The 23,536-nt window shown below is 53.3% G+C and overlaps 5 protein-coding genes across 5 annotated transcripts; 3 read left to right on the top strand and 2 right to left on the bottom strand.

The window, feature by feature from the left end:
- Window positions 1-1,359: 1,359 nt before the first annotated feature.
- NEUTE1DRAFT_144770 (uncharacterized protein) lies at window positions 1,360-4,390 on the top strand (the record flags this gene model as incomplete). The annotated part of the gene is made up of 2 exons (XM_009850366.1): window positions 1,360-3,411; window positions 3,524-4,390. 2 exons carry the CDS (start codon window positions 1,360-1,362, stop codon window positions 4,124-4,126), a joined length of 2,655 nt encoding a protein of 884 aa, XP_009848668.1.
- A 1,855-nt stretch (window positions 4,391-6,245) lies between these two features.
- NEUTE1DRAFT_144769 (uncharacterized protein) lies at window positions 6,246-8,429 on the bottom strand (the record flags this gene model as incomplete). The annotated part of the gene is made up of 2 exons (XM_009850365.1): window positions 6,246-6,678; window positions 8,416-8,429. The coding sequence occupies 2 exons, from the start codon at window positions 8,427-8,429 to the stop codon at window positions 6,429-6,431; spliced, it is 264 nt and encodes an 87-aa protein (XP_009848667.1).
- A 6,250-nt stretch (window positions 8,430-14,679) lies between these two features.
- Window positions 14,680-17,317, top strand: NEUTE1DRAFT_116183 (uncharacterized protein; the record flags this gene model as incomplete). Its single annotated transcript, XM_009850364.1, has 3 exons — window positions 14,680-15,557; window positions 15,621-16,103; window positions 16,161-17,317. 3 exons carry the CDS (start codon window positions 14,760-14,762, stop codon window positions 16,593-16,595), a joined length of 1,716 nt encoding a protein of 571 aa, XP_009848666.1.
- Window positions 17,318-17,865: 548 nt separating this feature from the next.
- NEUTE1DRAFT_77790 (uncharacterized protein) lies at window positions 17,866-19,799 on the top strand (the record flags this gene model as incomplete). The annotated part of the gene is made up of 5 exons (XM_009850363.1): window positions 17,866-17,922; window positions 17,988-18,058; window positions 18,135-18,265; window positions 18,343-18,459; window positions 18,554-19,799. The coding sequence occupies 5 exons, from the start codon at window positions 17,901-17,903 to the stop codon at window positions 19,644-19,646; spliced, it is 1,434 nt and encodes a 477-aa protein (XP_009848665.1).
- A 297-nt stretch (window positions 19,800-20,096) lies between these two features.
- Window positions 20,097-22,662, bottom strand: NEUTE1DRAFT_135583 (uncharacterized protein; the record flags this gene model as incomplete). The annotated part of the gene is made up of 2 exons (XM_009850362.1): window positions 20,097-21,338; window positions 22,639-22,662. The coding sequence occupies 2 exons, from the start codon at window positions 22,660-22,662 to the stop codon at window positions 20,097-20,099; spliced, it is 1,266 nt and encodes a 421-aa protein (XP_009848664.1).
- Window positions 22,663-23,536: the final 874 nt, after the last annotated feature.

Genomic DNA, 23,536 nt, shown 5'->3' with positions numbered 1-23,536 from the left:
GGGGGGGTTGGTAGATGTACGTTCTCCGCGAGAGACACGTAGAGGTAGGCAGCGTAATCAATGTTCCATGTTGTTGGGAGAAAAAGTGCAGGCAGGGTCCCGCTTGGGGGAAGATGTGATCATGCTGGAAAGTGGAAGCCCTGGTCTGGACGAGAAGCCGCGGGATTGGAGTGCGATGTGAGGTTTCCCTTTGGTGTCTCTGTGTCTCCGTGTGGTGCTCACGGATGATGAGCGCAGATCCAGACGCTCTGGGTGGAATTCCCATCTCTGGAGGTACATTTACTGTGCAGGTAGGCAATCGTCCATGTCCAGAGCCCATTTGGTCAAGCCTCAAGCCGGCCCTGACCGCCGTCAGCATCCTTCCAAGACAAACACAAAGTCCATAGAGTCTTCATCAGCTGAAAAGGTAAGGCTTCTCTGTGGTTATTGCATGCGTCTCTTCACCTTGGCTAGGGGCGGAAATAAAGGATGAGGTGAACGTGTTAAAGATGCTGCTGAATACATATTTGTAAAAAAAGAAAGCGCGCCCCAAGTCACAAGGCTTCGAACGAGTGGAAAGCAACCTAGATGACCAGGTGATGAAGGATTGGCTCCCAACGCTTGCCATACCACAGGTGAAAGCCCGAAGAGGAAAGACTGAAGCAACGGAATGTATAGCGATATTCCCTGGAAGACGTCGGGTGCTAAAGCAACAGGAAGACAACTTTGCCCATTTTTGATCGACCGTTCTTGGATGGAAAGTGATGATGAATAATGGAATGTCGTTGGAAGGGGGATGGGCGGCTCTCTGCGGCAGGGGGGCTGCCCCGGATTTTATAGTGGGTCAAAACTGGAGACTTCAAGTCTTGGCGCTCGCGTTTCCCGGCCGCGCCCGGTGTCCGCAGCCTCCCGTCGCCAACCCCACTTTCAACCATCAAGGTGGCTGATCATTATCGAGAGAGCCTTTGATTCTGTCTGGGGACATCATCCATCAAGAATTACTTCAGTTGAGAGGGCTTCACGCCATCTCCCTGCCTTCATACAATTCACCGGGAACGATATACCTCAACGGAAACGCGCTTGTCATTCGCGGCATATCAATATCTCTATCGAAGGGCGCAAAGAGGAGCACGGACACTCACTCACCCGCGGAACTGACCGCCCGGAGGAAACACGAAACGAGCATCTCAGCCGAGGACCAGGAAAGCCGCAGCCCTTGACTCACTCACTGGACACTATCGACCCGATGGCCATCATCAACACTAGCTGACACCAGCTTCTTTTCTCGCCCTTTTTACCATAAAAGACGCATCCAGGGATTGACAAAACACCCGTCACGCGCCCCTCCAAACCCGGGCGCTTTCCGCGCTCAGGATGAACATGAGCTCACCACCCACACCCGGATCCAACCACGGGCATGGAACGGAAGGAACTGGCAGGCCCAGCTCCCGCCCAGAGAAACGCACCTGCATCACCTGCCGCGCTCGCAAAGTCAAATGCGATGGCCGGCCAGACAAGTGCACCAACTGCGAGCGGCTAGGCTTCACCTGCTCTTACGACCCCAACACCACCGTCACCACGAGCATCAACGCCGGCGTGGGAGCTAGTCACCCAGTCACCTCCCACGAACCCTTCTCCGTCGACAGGCTGGCCCCAACAGAGACGGAGGGAAACGCATCCACCAGTACCACCACGATAGCACCAGTGGTGGGATTAAGGAGGATCAGAGCCCGACAGGCTTGTCAGAGTTGTCATGTCAAGAAAGCCAAGTGCTCCGGAATCATCAACAAATCCGGGCCAGGAGGAAGTGGAAGCGGAGGGTATCGGGGTTGCGAACGATGTCGGGCTCTAGGAATTGCATGTGTCCTTAGGAAGGGCAAGCGAGGCCTAGCTCTACCAGGGATAAACAATTCCTCCCTCGGTGACGCCAGCGAAATGGTTCTAGACGACGGAGGCAACGGCATGCATCTCGACGACCCCCGAGATTTAGACGACGACATGAACCACAATGGCAACGGCAGCATAGGTGGCCGGAGCACCGCCAGTCCCGCTCCCATCCCCAGCAACAACCCAGGAGCATCCGGCCGCATCGACCTCCCCCAACCCGACGATCCGATAGTCAAGCGCGCGTTTGACAACTATTTCCGGCACGTCCACCACCTGCCTATGTTCACATTCCTTCACCGCGCTTCGCTGATGGAACGCTACGACGCCGGCCTGCTCGACCGCGCCCTGCTGCTCGCCATCGTCGGCATAGCCGCGTTACTAACCGACCTTGGCCCCTCCGTCTCCGTTGCCGACCCAGAATTATTTTCCAACCGATGCATCGACGAGGCTGCCTCCATTTGCACATCCGAACTAGAAAACAGAAGCATCACCCGCCTCGAGGCTTTGGTAATCGTCGTCAAGCATCGAATTCTCTCAAAACGCTTCTCAGCAGCCTTCATGCTACACGCACTTACTTCAAGATTCGCAAACGTGCTCCGCCTAAACGTCGAAAACCCAGCCCTCTGCTTTCTCGCCCAGGAATCCCGCCGCAGACTCATGTGGTCCATCTACATGATTGACGCTTGGTTCGCCAATGGGCAGACCGAACTCGCCCTCTGGCCGGATCCAGAACGACAAATCCGCGTTCAATTGCCATGCAACGAGCGTAACTTTGATTTCGATCTGCCGGAAGTCACCGAACCACTGCGCCTACCATTACCCGGTCCATCCGGACAACCAATCCAGCTCCCCGACGCTGTGGGATTCACGGCCTTGCATATCCGTATGCACTGGCTAAGGACGCGGATCCTCCAGCTTTCGCTGCGCGTCGTGGGGCCAAACCCTGACCCGAACGAGCTGATGCAACTCCCGCTCAGGTGCGCGGAGTTCAAAGCGGAGCTGGACTCGTTCGAAGCGAGGCTGCCGCCTTCGTTCCGGTGGAGTGAGTCGAATCTCCGGTTACGGTCCTACTCTACGAGGCTGGGCATCTTTTTCATGACACATGTCTGGTGGAGGCAGTGCCACTTGGACTTGTATCGACTCTTCTTACCAGGACTGAAGGAGGCATTGTCGGCAAGTAGTTTGGCGCAGCTGGCTGGGAGCGCTATTGGTAGCCCCGCGGCTCCAGGACAAGGACAATGGCAGGGACAGAGTGGCCAAAGACAAGGGCTGGTGGAATGGGCAAGACAAGAGTGTTATAGACACGCTCGCGCGATGGCGGATATGTTTGCTCAAGTACTGGCTTTGGGAGAGAGCAGTGTGCCGTTGGGGGATGTGGATCTGTCCGGGTGCGCCTTGCAGTGTGGACGGGTGTTGTATCATTCGTTTCAAACTCGCGAAAGGGGTCAGTCGCCGGCTCCGTCGGCGGAGGGAGTGAGGGAGATGGTCAGTGTTTGTTTGAGGGTCGCGAGGTTGGCGTGTCCGGGGCCGGCGAGCAGGGCTATTGTGAGTTTGCCCCTTTTTACCTTTCTTTTCTTTTCCTTTGCTTTTCCTTCCATTCCCACCACTTTCTCTACACCCAGCCAGGTACAGATGGGCGACGCTAACACCCACAAAGCAAACCGACATCGAAAAACTTTTAGCCGAAGGCCTCCCCATTAGCCAAGTACAAGTTCCCCAGACTCCTCGACGCAACGACCTCCTAACACCCACCACTCCCGCGCCCTTCTCTCCCGGCCCACCATTTGTCGCCATGGCCGGTCCCATCCCCTTGATCAACAACCCGCACGAACTCAGCCCCTCTCAAAGTCTGCTACAACCAGCAATGGCACCGCCCGTCCCACCGCATCCTCAACAAGCACAACAACCAACATCCCAAATGCTTCCACCCCTCTCGAGCTCCGCACCACCCCCACTGCAAGTAGGTCCAGGTGGTGTAAACCCAGGTATTGCACCTTCCCAAGCCTCCGCCATAACCACCGGCTCCAACGCCTTTGAAGAGATACTGAATGTGAACGGCATCAATTTCGGCGGGGTCGGTATGGGCATGACTGAGTTCTTTGCTCCCGACGCGTGGGGGTTGGGATTGTCGCCATTTCCGATGGGGTTGGGCGGTGGTGGTGACTGGACGGTGCAAGGGCAGGAACAGGAACAAGGGCAGGGCAATGGAAATCAGAATGGGAATGGGAATGGACAGCAGTTTCATGGGGATCATGGTTGATGGGACGTTCTGAGAGATGGTACCCTATGTGGGGGGAAAAAAGGAGAGGAGGATAAGAGAAGGACGGAATAGGTGTGAGGACATCTTCGGCGTGGAAGGTGGAAGCATTACGTCGTTAGGTCAGGGAGAAGGTGGGATTAATTGCTGGGAGGTGGCACGTTGATGCAACAGGTGATCCATTTGTTGCAGTTGTTGTAAAGATAAGTCATGAGTAGAAACATACCCCCAGCGGGAAGTTAATGAGATACCCCTTTCATCATCAGGAAAACCATTTGCCTTATCCATGGGTACAGACAAAACCACTACGGGTTGGACGGGTGCTGGACCCTGCGGAATCTCTGGTGGACTTCACTCAACTTCACCACACTTTCATCTACCTAGGTATGCATTATCTTCTGCCTTCCGGGCGAGCGTGTCTTGATACGCTACTGTAGTTGATTATCACTACATAGATCTCCTTACCTTGGTACAAGAAAGCCGTGAACGTGTTTTTATCTTTCTGTTCTTTGGCTTCCAGTCGTGAACCCACCCCCTTCCACTTGGTAACCAATACCGCCGGACTGGACACCGCAAACCAGGCACACAGGAAGCAAACACCCGACGCGTAAGGTACACGGTAATCTACCCGCCCTTACTCTCCCAGCCAACCGCTGCGTACCTTCCATGTCCACGTCCCTGCCCCGCGTTCCCTCTAACTGCTCTAACTGTTACCGGCCCTTCATATAGCAGTCCCCCCCGAGTCCCATTCAACAAGGAAGAAAAAAAAAAGTGCAGTTAGTATAGTGGTAGTACGCTCGCCCCTCTGACACGACTGCTGGGGGTCCCCACGGAAGTCGTCCGAGTTGAGTATCCCGGGTTCGACCCCCGGACTGCACAGTTTCCTTTTCTTTTTCCTTCTCTACCTTTTTTTTTGTCTCTGTCTTTTTGCTTTCAGGTTTTGGTTACGGTAGAGGTAGGTACCTAGGTGCATCGCGTTCCTCTTCGTCTCACCCACCCCTCGCATTACCTCACACTTGAGGTCCACGGCTGTATAGGTAGACTGAAACATTCACAGCTGAGGTGAGGAGATGTATAAACGATGTCTGTTCTGCAGAGCTCGGAAAACAACAAAGCAGAAAAAGAAAAGCGTGGGTAGGTCTACCACTTCACCAGTGCACTTTTGCTGGACGAGCGGTGCATCAAGATTTATGTCTCTGGGGGAATGGGGTAGGAAGACACATAGGTACCTACCTACTCTGCTGTGACTTGCAAGTGAAAGCAGGAAAGTACCAGGTGGGGAGACACATGAACAGTAAAGTTTCTTGATAATAGTGGATATATAGTCCTTGGGATCAGATTTGAATGCGTGAAAGTGTTGTACTGCTTTGTCATAGGGAGTATCTTGTGTTCAGATCGAGGGTAGAAGATGAAAAGGCAATGTTGAAAAGAAGTCTAGGACTCCTGAGCAAGAGGTTTTTCATTCTTGATCTCTATTACTTACTTACCTAGTAATGAGCGTATACGCGGTGAACCTTGGAGGAGTGTTGGTCGTAGTCCTGTGATATTCACCGCGGTTTTATCGCCTTGGTTAACGCTTCAAGTCACAGTTCTGGACTTGGGAGGAACACCGATGTTTGTCGCGAGCTTGTTCTGAGTAGATTGAGCCAGGCTTGCCAGTTCTCCGCATAGGTGCCCAGACAAACAGGTTGAGAGCATGGTCAATTAGGGAACAATTCGGTGTATGTATCATTTGCGGCTGTTCGTGCTAAGCTTGTGGGTGGGAAATTATAGCATATTCCTCTACATTACCCTCTTTTCTTTTCCGTCAGTTGGTAGATCAAAGTCCCGTCCACCACAACTGGACCTTGGGATCCAGGGAAACCGCTACAGCTCCAAGAACACCAGTGTCCCCATAGGATAACTCTAAGTACTTGCCCAAACACCCGGGTAGACACCCGCGGTAGGAGCAAAGCTCACATTAGACCCTGTTGGTACTGCGTACTCCCACCAACACTCTTGTTCGGAATCTCAGGAGCCCAATGGTGTTAGTACAAGTATTTCTGTGAAGCAGTGAATTGGAGCGAACACTGCCAGCGCCGAACTCCCTACTTGGCTGCCTCAAGGGAAAGACTCGACCCATCTCCGGGTTCAAAGGAGCGGAGACGTCGATTTCCAGGCCCAAGTCAACCTCCCCTCCCTCTCCAATCTGCTGTTTCTTCTCTTCGTATGAACACCAGCCTTGACCATCCAGACTATCTCGGTCAGCTTCTAGTCCTCTCCAGGCCGTGGCTGTTTCGCTTCGCAGTTATTTCCAGGCTCAGAGTCAGTCTTGCCATCCCTTTTTGACACCCTTTCCGGGCTGTGGTTCGAGCTTGGCATCCTTTCCACCAACCTTGAAGGCTGGAGGGCAGGCTTCGAGGTCTTTCGTGGTTTGGATTTTGGGCCCGGGGTATCGCAAGCAGAGATTGTGAGGTGCCCAGGGCTTCATGGATGCAGGCTGGAACTTCGCGTCCTTTATAGGCTTCGAATCACGCTCGATGACGGGCTTCGGCTTGAGCTTGGGCTTTGGCTCTCTACGGTTACGTCGGTTGTGGAATCACTGCCTTCTAAATTGCTCACTGGAGGCAACTGTTTCTCCAAGGTCAACAGGTCTGCTACCAAAATGGGGAATCAGGGAATAGTCAACTGGGTTGGTGGTTCGCGAGGAACAAGGGGAATCGGTTTGGTATTTGATCTTTGTGCGGTTCCGATGGGCGTTAACCTGCCGTGAACGCCCCAGCCATCCCATTCATCCAACAATGTTCCTCCTCAAAGTGTCCTGCTCTGTCCATCTCGTCGCTGCTGATGGCGCTGTTGATGGGGTCGGGTGGCTGCTGGGCACCTTGATGGCCTCCGTCTCCAATGCTACTACAAGCAAGGCAGGTGCCACCACCAGAAAGGACACGCCAAGCGCCCTGCAATTTGCACTTCGACAAGTCAAGCGATTGGGGGAAATTGCAAAGGACGCCGAAGATGAATGAGTGATGTTGAAGGTGTCAATCAGGGTTAGGGTCAGTATCGGGTTCGGTTTTGCTGAAGCCTCCCGTCTGAGCCCTGGGCTGATGGAAAGTGGAATGGGGGAGTCATCCACAAAAGATATCTCCGCTGCAGGATTGCGGAATGCGGGGTCTGGATCACGGTGGTCGCATTGGAGACGGGTGGTGGATGCTTCCTGTGCTGTGTGACTTTCAAGTTTGGACAGCGCCTTCCCATCGGCAATTGACATTCTCATCTGTTGTTGTGATTGACCGCCTTAACATCGGATCGTTCGTTCGACGGCATCCAAGGAGACAGGAACGAACTGAGTAACCAACAATGGTCGTCGTCGTTGGACGTCTTCATCATGGTGCAGCCGTTGGTTGTCAAGTTGTCGTGCAACGATCTGATGTCATCATCGTCTCCGACTTGTATGTACACTAGACGCCGCTCGCCGGAGAACGTCGCATCGCACGGTTGCCGCCTGTAGCGACCGTAGCGCACGGCCCACTCCGAGCATCCGATGTTTGGACTTTGGACGGCTGATGATTCTGCAAACATGAAACGAACACCTTCAGTTTTTAAGGACAAGAGGAAAAAACCAAGAGTTCATCTGATCTCTTGCATCTTGCACTCCACCAGTTCTTCCAGGTTGTGCCAGGTTTTGGGTTCCTTGTCCAGATTTTGTTGCCCGGGAAATGCCAAAGTCAAAATGGGCTTCATTGTGGTACGATTCCACTAGACTCCAGCTGGAGCTCCATAGAGATTTCCCGCTCCGAGATCCAGTGAGATCTCTGTGACACATTTTCGGGTCGTCTGCCTGCTCTTTTCTTTTCTCTTGCTTGGCCTTGGCTGGACCGACCGACCCCGCTCGGCCATAGAACGACGACCGACAACCAACGGTCCAGCTTTCCATCATCCTCATCAATCACCTCAGCTTACCACTTCGGCCCGGGAAACCATCACATATTCACATTATCTGCTGCGGGCAATTCCCAGACCGGGGCAGCACGGGATCCGAATCACGGGATCGTCACTCTTGGCGGTCCCCGAGCACAATGCCACAATCTGTCCGTGACCTCTGTTACGCAGGTAATTCCCCGATCTGGTGCTTGAATGTGTCTCACCTTATCCAACGGGATCCATGCACCGCTCTTGTGTAACGGACTGGAGCTTCATACGGGGCGAACGGAGTTACTCGAGGCTGACTTTGGTTGTTAGTTTCCTGCAACTGACTGACGATTTGACTGGACTGGTGAGCTTTGCATCGCAATCGTCAGTCAAAGGCCACTCACCGGGCCACCGACATCGTTGAGATTGATAGTCCCGCATCATCCAATCGTCCACATCGTCCACCGCCAAGCAACCAGCGCCGTCGCCATCGCCATCGCCATCGCTGGCGCACATCGCACTTCTCTCGACTGGCTCGAGAGCTAGCAATGAGGCTTATCACGACTAAAGAAAAATAACTAACCCCATCAAGGTAGTCCGGGTGCGTAGCTCGGCGGGGTCATTCTTCATCAAGCAACAAGCTTTCCCTGTCCAAGAAAGCGGTCCACCAATCCACCCGTTGGCAATCCCCCTTCCCACGTCCAGACGGTGTGAGAAAAAAAAGTGAATGATGGATGATGCACGTGGATAACACCGGCGCCGCGCCGGAGCAATTGCACCAACCAGAACGTTGCCCGCTAGGTGATGCTGGCCCTTGCTCGACCTCGTCGTCGTCGTCGCCGACTTGCCCGTACAGAGCTCCGTCGTCGCTCGACGGTTTAGCGTTGACGCGAGGTGAGTTCATAGCTTCATGACCCGTGATCACGCGGCTCATTGAAAGCAACCAGAAATGGTCCAATCTTTGTTGTTGATGCAATGACATGCAAGATGCAATGCAGTGCGTTGGTCTGCTTCTTTGGCTTGGCATGTGTTTAGAATTGAACCCTTTGCACACACTTTTGACTCCTTCGGGTGGATCTCCCGTGTTAGTTACCAAGTGGTTGTGTGCGAAGGGTCTCGGAGCCGATGTATCTTGTCTTGGATGTTGTTGATAAGCCGCCCCACGATCAATGTGTGTTTCGCACGATCACGATCATGGTGTTCGCATTGACGGCCAAGTCGACAGATGGAGGAGGACCCCTCTTTTTTTATTTCGATTTTTTTTTTTTTCTTCAGTGTCCCAGTCCACATCACATCGAACGCAACTTCCTTGTTTTCTGACTGGTTCATTTATGTGTGTTTGTCTTTGACAACAAGGGTCTTCCATCCTCGCTCCCGGCGGCCCTTCACTCCTCGGCCAGCGTGTCGGCTCCGGTGGTGAACCTTGGTGGTCTCCTTCACCTCTACCACCACCACCACCACCACCACCCGGAGACCCTTTCGGTGTCTGACTTTGTAACCTTATCTTTCAAGGAGGTCCCTCTCTTTTACCGTAGGGGGGGCCGATCCCTGTCCCGCCGTCCACATCCCAGCTGTTAAGGGTCTCCGCTTTCATAAAGATGTTAGTGCGAAATAGGAAAGACTTCACAGAGCCCCAGCACCTCAGCTGAAGAGAGACTGATAAGAACGACAATTACCACGAGCACCAAGACAAAAAAATATTCCGAGAATGGAGGGGCATGTGTTTACATGGAAGCAGAATTAGGCAATGCCGATGATGATGATGATTATGCCTGTCATCAGAATCTCAAGGGTCCATCCGACAGCGACTGGACCCCCCAGCCGACTGACAAACTCGCGGGTCGCAGCTCGGTGTAGCGCGCTCGCATCTCGCAGGACGACAAGGAAGCGTATAAAGTCCAGACTTCATGGTCAAGGATGACTGAATGGTAGCTCCGAAACTATCAAGGGGACCCCATTCGCGCAGTTTCAAGCTGGCATGGTGTACACTACAGAGGTAGGTTTTTCCCACTTTCCCCGCATTTGTATTAGTGGTGTTTTTGAAGGGTGAACCATCATGGGTTGTCCGAACCATCTTTGAACCCTTTTGAGTAGCGTAGGAGGTTGACACAAGGGTCAAGGGTAAATGCCGAGGAGGGGAGGTCCGGACAAAGGTGAGTGTAGTGCAGTGTGCAGAGCTATCTTCATGATGAAAGACAATGCTATAGCCCCCATGTCCATCCATGTCTTGACTTTTTATAGGATAAAGGGTTGACAGCTTACCAGCCACATCATGGAACATCCTTCTTTTTTTTTATGCTTTCGTTTGGTGTCTCGGAACTTTTGTTTTGTTTACACTACTCCATTCATCGTTTGATGTCTTGTCTTTCTCGCGCGGCTGGTGGATGAACACACTACACTAGCAGCTCCGTTCAGGCGGGATCCATTTATTATCGTGTAAGTCGTTTTGATGCGCTCCATTGATCGGTTGATACTCGGTTGATACAAAATGGATCCTCGCTGTTTCGGGGTTGTTTTGATAGTGCCAGCTGAAGTTGCTCCATCCATATGTTAAAGCCGTCGGTCGGTCCAAAATACCAAGCCACCATCAGGGTACCAGGATGTTTTCTTCAAACCTCTCAAAACCTCCGTTCGTCATGGGCTTTCATGGGGGGGCGTCTCACAAGTCTCCACGTGCTCTCATCGGTTGATGGGAATTGGATTGATCTTCCATTCTCCATCCACCAAAAATCATCTGAGGCTGTTCACCATCTTCAATCTCTGCTGATCATTGCAAACGGTCTCCAATACGTGTGCCACTCGTCTGGTTGGTGGCTAGAGGGATTTGCAACAATGCCTCCATGTCGCGCGCGCCCTTGTCAGCAAGCGGTGTCAACATTTCATGTAGTTTGCTACTATCACAAGCAAGAAAACTCCCCTGTCCGTGCCGTTGTTCGACCCCCTCCCCTTCCAGTCCCCCAGCACTGACTTACACGCAACAACCCCGGTCGAGGTTCCTTGTCGTCTGAGAATCCCGGAAAGGCGGCATTCTACCATTTTTTAGCGCTGCAACATTGGAAGAGGGAAAGCGGCTCGAAAGCGGAAAGTTAACCCTGCAATTGGACCCTAACCCTTGTCGGCGGGCATAATTAATTATTCTGCGGCGATATCAACGAACGAACGCTTGCCGTCGTTGGGGTCAGCAGCGTGCACGCACTTGTGTGCTCTCAAGATCATGATCGCAATTGCATGGCGGCGATGTCGATGAGAGATTGCCATTGTCCAACCGTAGACGCCCCAGTGCCAGATGTTTCGCTTTCCATAAGAAAAGAGAAAAATCGACGCCTCAGATTCTTTGGTTGATCTGGATGCCCAGTCTGACCATTCGGCATATGTTGTTTTGCTTCGCCTGGACCAGAGACAATGTCACGAGTTGCGACGGAAGTTCTGCAACGAGGCAGTATTACGAGGCCACATTTTCGAGCCACACACACACACACACACACACACACACACACACACACACACACACACACACACAATCTGACCAAGGAGGCGCCATTGCCGCCCTCCCACCCACACCATCTAATTTGCCTCTATGGTATGCTTGTTGCACACAGGAGGGCTGCCATCGGTGTGTCTTGACCCCTGAGATCAATGCCCAATGCCGCCCTCCTCTAGTGTACACACCATCACCCGCCCTCTAGACGCCGAACTTCAATTCGCATGGCTTCGCGTCTTCCGTGCCTCGTACATCGGATATTGCCTTCCATGCCGGGAGGGCGGGCGAGAGCAATGAGAGGTCAATTGCGAGTCAATGAGCTGTCCGGGATACCCGTACCAAGACCTGTTGCAAAACCGCAAAAAATCTTTCTACAATCGGTGGTTGGTGGTGATTGTTTTGTGATCTTCCGGGGTCCTGACAGGCCTGGGGATGGATGGAAAACGACATGGAGGGGGGGCATTGAGAGGGGGGAAATGGAAGGTGGAAGGCGATTATGCTTGCGAATGCTTGGCGTATCTGTGTATGCATAAGATACTACCTCTACATATGCGGTTGAGTGGTACAGTACCAGTCGTGCAGACGCGCGTTACATTGTCGATAATGTGGTGAGAATGGAAATGGAATCTCGCCCGCGGCCGATGAGTCGTCGCCGTTTGGTGAGATAGGTAAGGTACTGTAGTGTGTAGATATGTACTGTAGTCTGGAGACACTCACTGGACGCGTACCCGTGGGGGATGAGGTTGGCCTTTGCCCGAGATATACAACCAATACCCACCTTTCTTGCGTGGTGGTCGTCGTTGATAATACTAGAACTACTAGTGTGTTCTTGTCGTCGTATCCAAATTGAATCCGACTCGTTCTTGTTCGCGCGTCCGTGGATTGCCCCTCCTTCCTAATTTCGCCCATTTTCACCCCATTTTCATGCAAACACTGTAACTCACGGAGGGGTCGATGGGTGATTTTTTGGCAGCCAGGAAAACCCCGTCGGTATCAAATCTCCGATCATCAATGCTCCCCAGAACGGCACAAATGCGACTCATCGCACATTTCCTGGCGGTGGTTGGTGTCTACGTGGCAGAGACACCCCCCCGGCACCTGGGACCCTTGTCATATGAGGCTTGCCTCGCTGCCGGTTCGGTTCCTTGTCTGACGGACTTCCTGACTCTGACTGGAGACTGACTGAGGGCCCCCATTTTCCGACCAGCAGCCTTTACAACTAACAGACACCCTCTATCCCTGTGGCTGTTCAGTTAGTGGAAAGCGATGGAGGTAAACAAAAACCCCGGTTAGAGGTAGGTTAGTTGCAAGTGTTTATTCTTGCAAGGGCTTTCCGATGACAGCACTCACAGGAGCGAACAACCGGACGAGATGGGACATCGCGGTGGAGTTGGACTGTTTACCTCTTGCCTTTTTTTGCCTCTGAAACCTGTCGACATTGACAATTGGGGTTCTTTCTAAGAAGTAGCGTTGGTACATACTGTAGCGCCTGCCACACGCGTGGGGTCCTTTCTTTTCTCACAAAACGGAAACTCGAGCTCACGCGGTGCCGCCAGCGACTGACAGTTGCAGCTCGCTTGAGCAGACCGTACATGAGGCCCTTGCACCCAGCATCCAGTCAACATCGTCGGCGAGGGTCTCACTCTCTGACTGCTGGGAACGATTGGTAAGAAGTCAAGAACCCATGGCGGGGCTGGTTCCCGATTCGAAAGAGAGCCTCTCTCCCATTGGCTGTCTGGGGCATGTCTTGGCTCCACCCCTAGCTTTGGTGTGCTTGCGTTAGGCTGCTCCACTTATGAGAGTCGGTGGTGCATCCGTCGACGAGGGAACGAGTCCTTTTCGACGACGCGAGAGGCAGCGACCTAGCGACTGGACTGAACTGGACTGGACTGGTGGTGCTCCTCCTCCTTCCACTCACTCCCGTCTTTCCTCCATGAGTCCATAGTAGGTCCAGTCTCCTCCTCCCACTTTTCTCGTCATTCCAGTCTCCCGAAGCTCCGGACCACGGGTCGTCGACAAGAGGCCAGTCATTGCCTAGGCCGACTACCTAGTCCATAGCGTCTGCTCATCTCTTCACTCTCTTTGGCTGTCGTCTTTATATCCTTCGTTTCATTGTGGCGATCTTGGTCCAGATAGGTACATACACTACTCCTGTGCGTGGCGGGTGTGAACATGGGATCATGATGCTCGCAAGCGGTTCGACCTTCGGATGTAATGCATGGCAGCGACAAGGAGCGATGAAAGATGAGAGATCACATATACATACCGCATACAGGGCGGCCTGTGAGAGGGCCGACGAGGACCATACAAGACAGAGTGATGGCCGCACGCTTAGACAATGTGGCTCCCCTACATGTCGCTCCCATGCTGGCCGCCGCTGTCGTGGGCCAACCCAGAGTCGGGGATAGAGACTACCAGAGGCTACTTGGGCACGCTATCGACTATACGGATCTGTTCGGCACTGAATGTGGGCGTAGTGGGCGTCCTTCGCAGTAAGCGGACGCGTTAGTGGGCGGGATTGACGCCTAACCCGCAAAAGGGCGATCCCAAATGATAAGGAACTTTGCCATGATAAAAGCTGCTTCTCCATCCTCTTCTCGGGCAAACTCCTTTTTTTATTTTTATTTTGATATCAGCAAGATTCACATCGCGACCACGAGATACAACCCCCCACCCGCTTTGTACACACTAGAGATCACCATCTCCCCATCCGGTCCCCATCCATCAAACCATACCAAGGAGGGGGCCCATCGACTAGCTAGGAAGTGACCTCGAGATACCAGGAAAACAAACCGGTTCTACGTCACCGCCGAAGCCGCAGCAGCCGCATTATTATCTTTTTTTTTCCCTTGAGTTTATTTGTTTTTATCTTATTTTCCCGAGAAATAGTATCCCGCCATCCAGTTCGGTCCATTCCGAGAGTGTCACTCATCTCCCCGCTAGTTCCAAAGCATCATACGCAGTACATACCTCCCGGTCTACATACCCCCTCTGACGACCTCTGTCTCGCCAAATTAATCGGCATGGCTCGCAAAAAGAAGTCCGGCTCCACCAAGACCCCCGGTCTCCCTGGCCAACCCCAGACGCAGGGTCACCTCTCGACGGTCCCCAAAAAGGTCCCCATCGACCACCGTCCCGAGACTTCGTGAGTAGAGCCTCATCCATCTCTCTTCACTTTTTTTTTTTATATCATCCACCTCCCTCCCTCACTGGACATTGCACACTATCATCCTAGTGTAGCAATCCACATCACACACATCCTTCACAATGCTAACAACAACACACAGTCCATATGCCAGCCCGGCATGCAACCTCCCCTTCGCCAGCCCTATGGTGGTTGCCCTTGATGTCCTCAAGAACAAGGCCCCCAAGCTCTATGCCGCCTACGACAGCCAGAGCCCAGAACTCCCAACCGTTTCCGAGGAGATTGGCCATGTCATCGTCCACTATCTCTACACCAACAAGTACGAGTCTCTCAAGCCTGTGGGTGCCGATAAGCTGGCCAAGCAAATAGTCGAGCTCAAGACGGCCATCAAGGTCTACGTCTTGGCCCGTGCCTACGAGCTCCCCGACCTTGTTCGTCTTGCCGAGCGTAACATTGAGAAGTTTGGCGATGGCATGGCCCTTCCCACCCTCCTTGAGGTCGCCAGTGACGCGTACCCGAGCCTTGTCGACACCGACCAGTGGTTCATCGGCTACCTCAAGAAGCGTATCAGACTCCACCTCAACGATGCCAGCTCCCTCCTCGGCACCGATCTCTTGAACCGCCTCAGCCACATCCTTTCCCCCAACAAGATCCTGCTCAGGATCGTTCTCGAGGTCTGCTGCGAGCAGATGACCAACCCCAAGCAGGGCCTTGCCAGCCCCATCACCACCGCCGAGTCCTCCCGAGCCACCTCCAGGACAAGGGATGTCTCTCAAGACGAAAGCAAGCAGTCTCCTCTCGCCGAGGAGGCCACACCTGAGGTCAAGGCTCTTGAGGTCGAGGCCGAGCCTGAGCAGGCTCAAGTTGAGGTCAACAGGGCTCCATCTGAGCTCGAGGCCGAAACGGTCCCCGAGTCCGAGGTTCGTGAACTGTTTGATGATGACACTTCTGAGTCGGACCTTGAGGCTAAGACTGAGACACAGGTCGTCGCTGCCGTTGTGCCCAAGAGCGAGACCAAGGCCGAGCTTCACGGTCGTGACCGCAAGGATTCCGGCAAGGAGCTCAGTGACGAGCTTCCCATCACTCTCAGCACTGAGCCCGTCATCAAGGAGCTCGACGCTGCTTCTCATGACCTCCCTTTCCGCCCTCGCGTCAACCGGGAAGCCGACTCTGGCTTCTGGGAGCCTACTACTCCTGGCGAGGCTGAGGCCAGCAAGCGGCACAGCTTCTTGGAGCTGCAGTCTGCTCCTGGCGTTTCCGAGCTTTCGGCCGAGTCCGAGGAGGATGCCAAGCAGGACAAGGGCAAGGCCGTCGACGCCGAGACCGAGGCCGCCAACCAGTACCTCCACCTTTCCGCCATTCCCGAGAGCGGCGAGACGGTTGTCGAGTCCACCACTGAGGATGCCCTCAAGATCTCTCAGGAGGCTGCCGTTGAGGAGGATGCCGAACCCCAGACTACAGAGAAGGTAGAACCGAATCCTGATTGTCCAGAACAAGAAGCACGACTAACACGCTACCAACAGGCTGAGACCACACCTGCTGACAATGAAGTCGACTCCTCCGATGTACCTGAGCAACAGCTCAGCGATGCCGCCGCCGAGAGGCAGGACGAGGCGCAGCATGAGCATGAGTCATCACCAATCGCCCTACGTGATGCCGCAAAGTCCGTTGTCTCCTTCGCGGTCAGCGACGACCAAAAGGCGGAATTCGGTGTCCTCCAAGAACCCCGGACCGTTGGTGCCGATGCGGAGACCAAGTCCACCGCCGGCGACCGCACCGGCGCCGAGCCCGCCGAGTCCGCTCTTGTATCAGCTCCAAAGGTTTCGTCGAAGATAGACGTCTCGGACAAGACCGAGGAGCTGAACGGCGCCGTCCACCCTGGCATGAACCCCAGGTCCAAGAGCTGGAAGAGGAGACTCAGCATGCGCGTGCCCGTCCTCTTTGGTCGCGGCATGTGACTTTCTTCGTGCATTGATCATGACGATGTTGCGGATGATGATGATGATGATGATTGCAACGAATTGAGGGTGTTGCCGCCTAGGAGGAGATGAATGAAGGCTGATGGACATGACGATGAACATCACATCTCCCTCCCCCCTTGGCGGCGAAGGATGCTGTACTATTTTCCACCTTTCTTTCTCTGTCTACAGTTCTTTCCTATGAGCGATGATCGCAGCGTGGTTGGGCTGCCGTTTGGTTTTTTGATCTCATCTTGTTGTTGTTGGGGCATGGCATATGCATCTCTGCTTGCTTGTTTGTTGTTGCGGTTGCGGTTGCTTTTTCAGTTTTTTGGATTTCGTATATCCATGGGCATCGGGCGTTTTAAGGATCATCTTTTTCCTATTTGGTCGGTCGTTTGGAATTAGATATCCACAATCTTTTTGCGCGCAGTTTGAAGGTTCCTTTCGATGAAGGTGAATATGAAGAGAAAGATGAAGATACCTGAGTGATTTACATGCACAAGTCTGTTTGGCAAGGAGTTTTTTTGCGTTTGCTTCCATTTCCCATTTCCCATTTTCTGCATTTTCAGTTTCATTTCCATGAAGGCGGCATCGACCTAGATTGGCACTTTGACTGCTTCAGAGCAGATCACGTTACGAGCGCTGGAAGGACAAAAAACCTTTACATTACCCTACAGATACCACATAGCGAAAATACCTCAATGATACCTAATACCTATCCAAAATCTCGGAACGAGTAGGCACTTTAGTTGGTTTGTTTCCATCCATTGTGTTGTTGGTGATGTTGCTTTTGAAACGGTGTTTTAACATGCTAGAGGTAAGTACTACCAGCAGTCTTGAGAGATCTCGATGAACCAAGACAACACACAAGACAGTCTAGTAGCAGATATCTCCTGTTGTCAGCAGATCACCAAGGTTGTTGGCCATTGAGGTTCACAAACAGCGGAGATCGAAGTGTCATTTGGATGGACCTCATAGACCCCGCTGTTAGGGGTGTGGTTATAGGGCTGGCTGGTGGGCAACAAGTGGGGTGTTCCATTCGACCCGCAGTGGGAGGACGGCACGCAGACCCCGCCCCCCATTCGCCCCCGGCAGCCGTCTCCGAGGGCCTCAGCTACCTACCTGTACCTTGGTAGGCGTCAACGCCCGCCAAAACGCCCAATGCTACCCCGCTATGTATGACAGCCTTCTCCAAAAATTACATGCTCCCGTCCTGCTTCCATCCGATTCCTGCTCCCGCTCCCGGAAGACATCCAACCTTGGCAACCTTGACGGCATTGTTTGTTAGACCAGACTTGTAATATGGAGTTTGAACCCAAGATCCGTAAGTCTGAATACCTATACATTGCAATTGTAGGAAGGAAGGAGTAAAGCTGACATTGCTCCTAGGTACGGCCTCTACGGGCGACAAGACGTCATTTGCCTACGAGACCGCCAGGAAGCGGTGGCCCATCATCATCGTGAGCCTCGTCCGATCTTCTTGCCTCGACACACCACCGACCAATAACCGCTAACCACCACTTATATACGCCATAGACCCAAGCCATTGACGATGTCTACCGTACCACCGGCCAAACCGACGACGCTGAGAAGCGCGAGGAGGGCAAGAAGATTATCAACGACCTTGCCACGCTCAAATACGAAGTCCAGCACGACCGCGCCCTGACGTTCGTCCGCCCAGTCGCCCCCAAAGCAAATGCTAGTACATATACACAGAAGAGAAGATGTGCTAAGACAGCAACAGGCCCATTCCCGACGATGGCGTCTCCGACGTGGCCACCTACAACCAGATCCTCGAGTCCCTCGACAAGCCCACCTGGCTGAACGTCTCCTGGCTATTCAGCGAGTGCTACCTCTACCGGTTCGTCTCTCTTTCCATCCCTACCCCTTTTCCTGCCTGGCCCATACAATATGTCACATCCATAAGGTGTCTAACCACCCTTCCCAACAAACAGCCGCATCAGCACCTCCTTCGCCCTCTCCACTCACTGGAAGAACTACGACATCTTCGCCCGCCAAAAGATCAAGACCTTCCGCTCCTCCCGCCCCGCTGTCCTCGAGCTTGCCGCCCGCTACAAGGACCTCATCACCCAACTCCGCTCCCACACCGGCGAGACATCGGAAGAAGCCGACAAGTTGCTCTTCACCGAGATGTGCGAGATCTGCCTCTGGGGCAACGCCACCGATCTCTCGCTCCTGACCTCCCTCTCATACGAAGACATCCAGAAGTTGCAAGGGTCCGAGGCGCGCAAGAAGAGCGAGGCCAACATCCTTGTGAATGATCTGGAGGAGGTGTACAAGCAGTTGGTGGAGGCGAAGAAGGCCGGCAAGACGGAGAGGGTGGTGGATATCGTTCTCGACAATGCCGGGTTTGAGTTGTATGTGGACTTGATTCTTGCTGGATACCTCTTGACGGCGGGGCTGGCGACCAGGGTGACGCTGCATGCCAAGTCGATTCCTTGGTTCGTCTCGGACGTCTTGCCGGGGGATTTTGGCGCGCTATTGAACGCTCTGGCGGCACCCGTGCCTTTCTTCGAGACGGCTACCGAGGAGGAGGAGTTGCAGGGCAAGACTCCCGAGAAGCTTTCCGACAAGGAGAAGGAGGAACTGTCGTTCTTGTTCCAGGAGTGGTCCATCCTCCACGCCGAAGGAAAACTCGGCCTCCGTGCTAACCGCTTCTGGACGGGCCCTGGCTCCTTCTGGCGCCTCGTTGATCCCAACGCCGACGAACAGACCAAGGAGCTGGCCGAGGACTTGCGCAGGAGCGAGCTGGTTGTGTTCAAGGGCGATTTGAACTACCGCAAGTTGGTCGGTGATGCCGAGTGCGATCCTACCACGCCGTTTACGGAAGCTATTGGACCACTTGGGCCGGGGTCGGGGATCAATGTCCTGGCATTGAGGACGTGCAAGGCGGATGTTGTCGTGGGATTGCCCAAGGGAATGGATGAGGAGTTGAGGGCACGGGAGGGCGGAGGCGGGGATTCGGGAGCGAGAAAGTGGGCGTGGAATGGCAAGTATGCCGTTGTGTCGTTTTCCAAGGGGGCGTAGAAAGGCAAGAGGGCCAAGTCCTCCGAGCTTTAGTTGTTCCTTTTTTGGTTTATTTTCTTTTCTTTTTGTTCGTCCTTTCCTTAATCGTCTGGGTGACTGCTTACACTACTATAGATCTGCATAAAAGAGTGTTAATAGATGGTTCTTGGATCTAGATGCTTTTTCTTGCTTCTCCTTCATTCATTTCAGGTTGTCTGCCTTCCTGTTTGGCCAGCTACATCCCCTTGATTCACACCAAACGGGTCCCTGAGACAGAAAAGCTTCTGTCCTGGGCTGAGGACCTACTTGGACGCGGCAGACACATCACATACGGGTTACATGCCTTCTTCGAGCGCGCATTTGGAGATTAGGGTGCGTACTTACTACATTTTGTCCGCGACGTTTTGGCTAATGTAGGGAGCCAGGGATAAGTCGCGAGTCTCCCGTTGGCCTCCTGTCCATATATGACGCTTAACGACGAGTACCTCCTCCTCCTCCTCCTCCTCCTCCGCTTTCAGACCCAGACTGAGACTGCTGGAGTTGGCGTTGCTGGCGGAGCTGGCGAAGGTGGTGAAGCCCGGGCGTTTGGGCTGGCACAGCAGGCGGGCCAGAGGCCGGAGCAGACATCGGAGCAAAGGGAGCACGCGGAACTAGCGTGCCAGGGAGCTGCCCATAGAGCTGTCCAGACGGCGGGGCAGACGGCGAGACAGACGGCGGGAGAGAAGGAGCAGGCGGAACAGCAGCAGCAGGAGGAGGAGGAGGAGGAGGGTAATATCCAGTCGGCTGCCCATATACCTGCCCAGGCGGCGGGATAGACGGAACCGACATAGCAGCAGCAGTAGCAGGGGGGTAATATCCATTCGGCTGCCCAAGTGGAAGACCCTGCCCCTGGAAATACGGCGGAGGCAGAGGGAGGCCTTGGCGATAGTTGGCAAGATGCCAGGGCGTGCTCGCCGGCAGACCAGGCAGCCCAAACGACGGGGCAGACGGCAGGACAGACGAGGGCGGCCCAAATGGCAGGGAAGCAGCAGACGGAAGCAGCGGCGGCAGCGGCGGCGGCGCAGAGGCCAGTTGGCGAAGCCAAACAGGCAACTCAAGAGCAGGCCGCACACGCGCAAAGAAGCCCACGAAGTCAGCGGGCAGATAGCCCACAGGCAGAAGACTCACCAGACGACGGAGAAGACGACGAAGCAGATGATGGCGGAGCAGACGGAGCAGAGCCCAGAGCAGGAGGAGGAGATCCTGTGCCTGGAGTTTGCTGCCGCTGCTGCTGCTGCCGAGACCGAGACTGGCACCGAGGCCGAAGTTGGAGTGGGAGAGGTTGGAGAGGGAGCCGGAGAGGTTGGCGAGGGCGCGAAAGATGGTGCCGAAGAGAGAGAGGAAGCTGGCGAGGGTGGTGCGGGCGCTGTGGTAGCCTTGGTGCATGGAGATGGAGAGGGTCGCGAGGCGAGAGATGAAGCGGACCCAGTGGTTGAGGTGGTGGGAGATGGGGTCCATGGTTGTGATGGTGGTGGTGTTGTTGCCGTTGTTGTTGTTGTTGTTGGTGTTGTTGTTGGTGTTTTGTTGTGGTGGTGATGTGATGTTGCTGTTGTTGTTGTTGTTGTTGTGGTGTTGTTGGTGGTGATGTGATGTTGGAGTGAGGAGGGGTTGGAAGGGGAGAGGACGGGGGAGGATGGGTTGTTTGGCTGCAAGAAGGATCTTATTGAGAGGATTCTATTGATGGTTCTCAGAATGATTTCAGAAACAACCGAAGAAAAAAAAGACACACATGAACACGCAAAAAAAAAAAAAAAAAAACCACTAAAAAAAAAAGACTGTCTCGCTGCCGAGGGGGGCATGGCAAGACGCGGGACCGTACCTTGGTAGGTATTTTTACCTATTTTCATTTTCTTTTCACTAGCAGCTTGTTTGGCTATCTTGGTGCTCCTGCTTTTCTTTTGCTCCCCTTTTCAGCCAAGTACCGTATAGTTGCGTTACCGGCTTTTGATTCCTGCTCCTTCCTCTATGCCATCAAGCTGCCGTCCATGTATGTCTTTTTGGGTCTAGGCATCAAGTTACACGGTATACGTCAGTTACGAGCTACAATGATAGTTAAAAAGATACGGTACGGTCTTGCAACTTAGTCCCTCGGTTCCGATACAGGAGAGGGGCAGAATTCTTCGACGCATTTGGGCAGAGGGTTGAGTGACCCGGCAACCTGGCAGAGACGGGACGGAAGCGGAGACTGTCTGGACACTCAGTTCAAATTTTGTATACGCCACCACCACGATCCGGTCCTTGAGGTTGCGGCCTTGATAATCCACCAGAGAAGACCACCTACCTGCTATTCAACCTGAAGTTTTCAGTTTCTTAGATTTGACATCATGTTTGATATTAGCGCCAAGTGTCATTACATATACACGACAAGACACTCCCATGACCGATAGCCAGGACTGGAGTCTTTGAGAAAAGAGACTAGAGGTATCGTCAACGGCACTCCAAGCTAGGGCAATCTTGAAACAAGAATCTCACTCGTAGCCTAGGGGCAACTGAATGCTTTTATGTGCAGGACCGGTTGAGTAAGGCAGGCTGTGATGTGTTGGTTGATATTGCAGTTTCAGCTGTTGCAAGGCCGTATACGGTGCCAACCTTTTAGCCGCATGCTACCTCCCAATACTTTCTTTCTCGGAAAAACTCAAAGATACAGGATCTTGTGGAATTTCGTCAGGATTTACTCCTCCAGACGTGGACCACCCATTCTTGAAGGTGCACTCATCTCCAACTTATCAATAGTACCGCAATAGATCGTTGTTGTATCCTTCCCGGATCTCCTACACGCTCTTTTCATTTCTGTGTGCCCGAGTTCTGTTATTTCGCCAGGTGAAATGATAGCCCTTATACTGGCTGTCTATTTCTTCCCTTCTTCTATCAGCATTTCTTCTTATGGCTTTGGACCCTGAGGCATCAGGGTAAACGTCAGGATGCCTAGAGGGAACTCCCGTCCCTGACTAAGCCATTGGTGATAACAACTTACCCAGGTGAAGGCACCTATAAACATGGACGAACCTCTCACGACTGGAATTGACGTTTCCCTCTAGTTAATAAATCCGAAAGGCGACGCGTGGTGCGTGGTGGGAAATAACAGGGGCAATCAGCCTTCTACCCCTACCTACCTACCAGCCGATCTTTAAACGCGCAGTTGATCAACTGAACCATTGCTTACTTGACTCCTTACCTTCCGTGTCCACTAGAGGTATAGTCCGGGTACGCAAGCATTCAGTCAAAGATCTTCTTCATGTTGGGTACGGCCTGCATGCTTTGCGTCGTCTTTCTCTGTCTCCACTTTTACATCTATCTTCAAGGGAGGGATGTGGTGAAACGTCGAGGTTAGATACAAGTATGAGCAAGGTCGGGGCAGAAAATTGAGTTGACCCGACGACCTGGGAGATGAGACGAAAGCAGAGACTGTTCCCGGCACGTCTTAGGCTCATGGTTCTCTGGTTTGGCTGGAATAGCGTTGGGAGCTCGCTTCTGCTTCCTTGGCTCGGGCTTTTTTTGATTAATTATTAGCAGTTGTTGATGTAGTCTTTGGATGTGCTTCTTGGTTTTTGGCTCTGGGCAAGAACATGGACGAAGGGATCTTGGTCTATATAGGAGCTTGTTAGAGTTACGGGAATACTTGAGGATGAGAGAACTAAACGTAGGGCACATTTGTGGAGTGACGGGGACTGGACACTCGCGTCTATATCTAAGACCACTATCCTCTGACGTCCCGGAGACAACGCATGGCTAGAATCAGTCAGGGAAGCTGCGTATGAGTGAATGAAGTGCAATTTCGAAGTCCTAAACATAAAGCCGTACGCAGAGTCCATGTCTTTGAGCCCTTTCCTGGTCACCTCCATCCTTCCAGTATCAGTAGAGGTATGCCAGGC

This window comes from Neurospora tetrasperma, assembly GCF_000213175.1.
Source record: "Neurospora tetrasperma FGSC 2508 unplaced genomic scaffold NEUTE1scaffold_1, whole genome shotgun sequence".
NCBI classification, from domain to species: Eukaryota; Fungi; Ascomycota; class Sordariomycetes; order Sordariales; family Sordariaceae; genus Neurospora; species Neurospora tetrasperma.
Note: the sequence above shows the minus strand (reverse complement) of the source record. Positions and strands in the feature narration are given on the sequence as shown.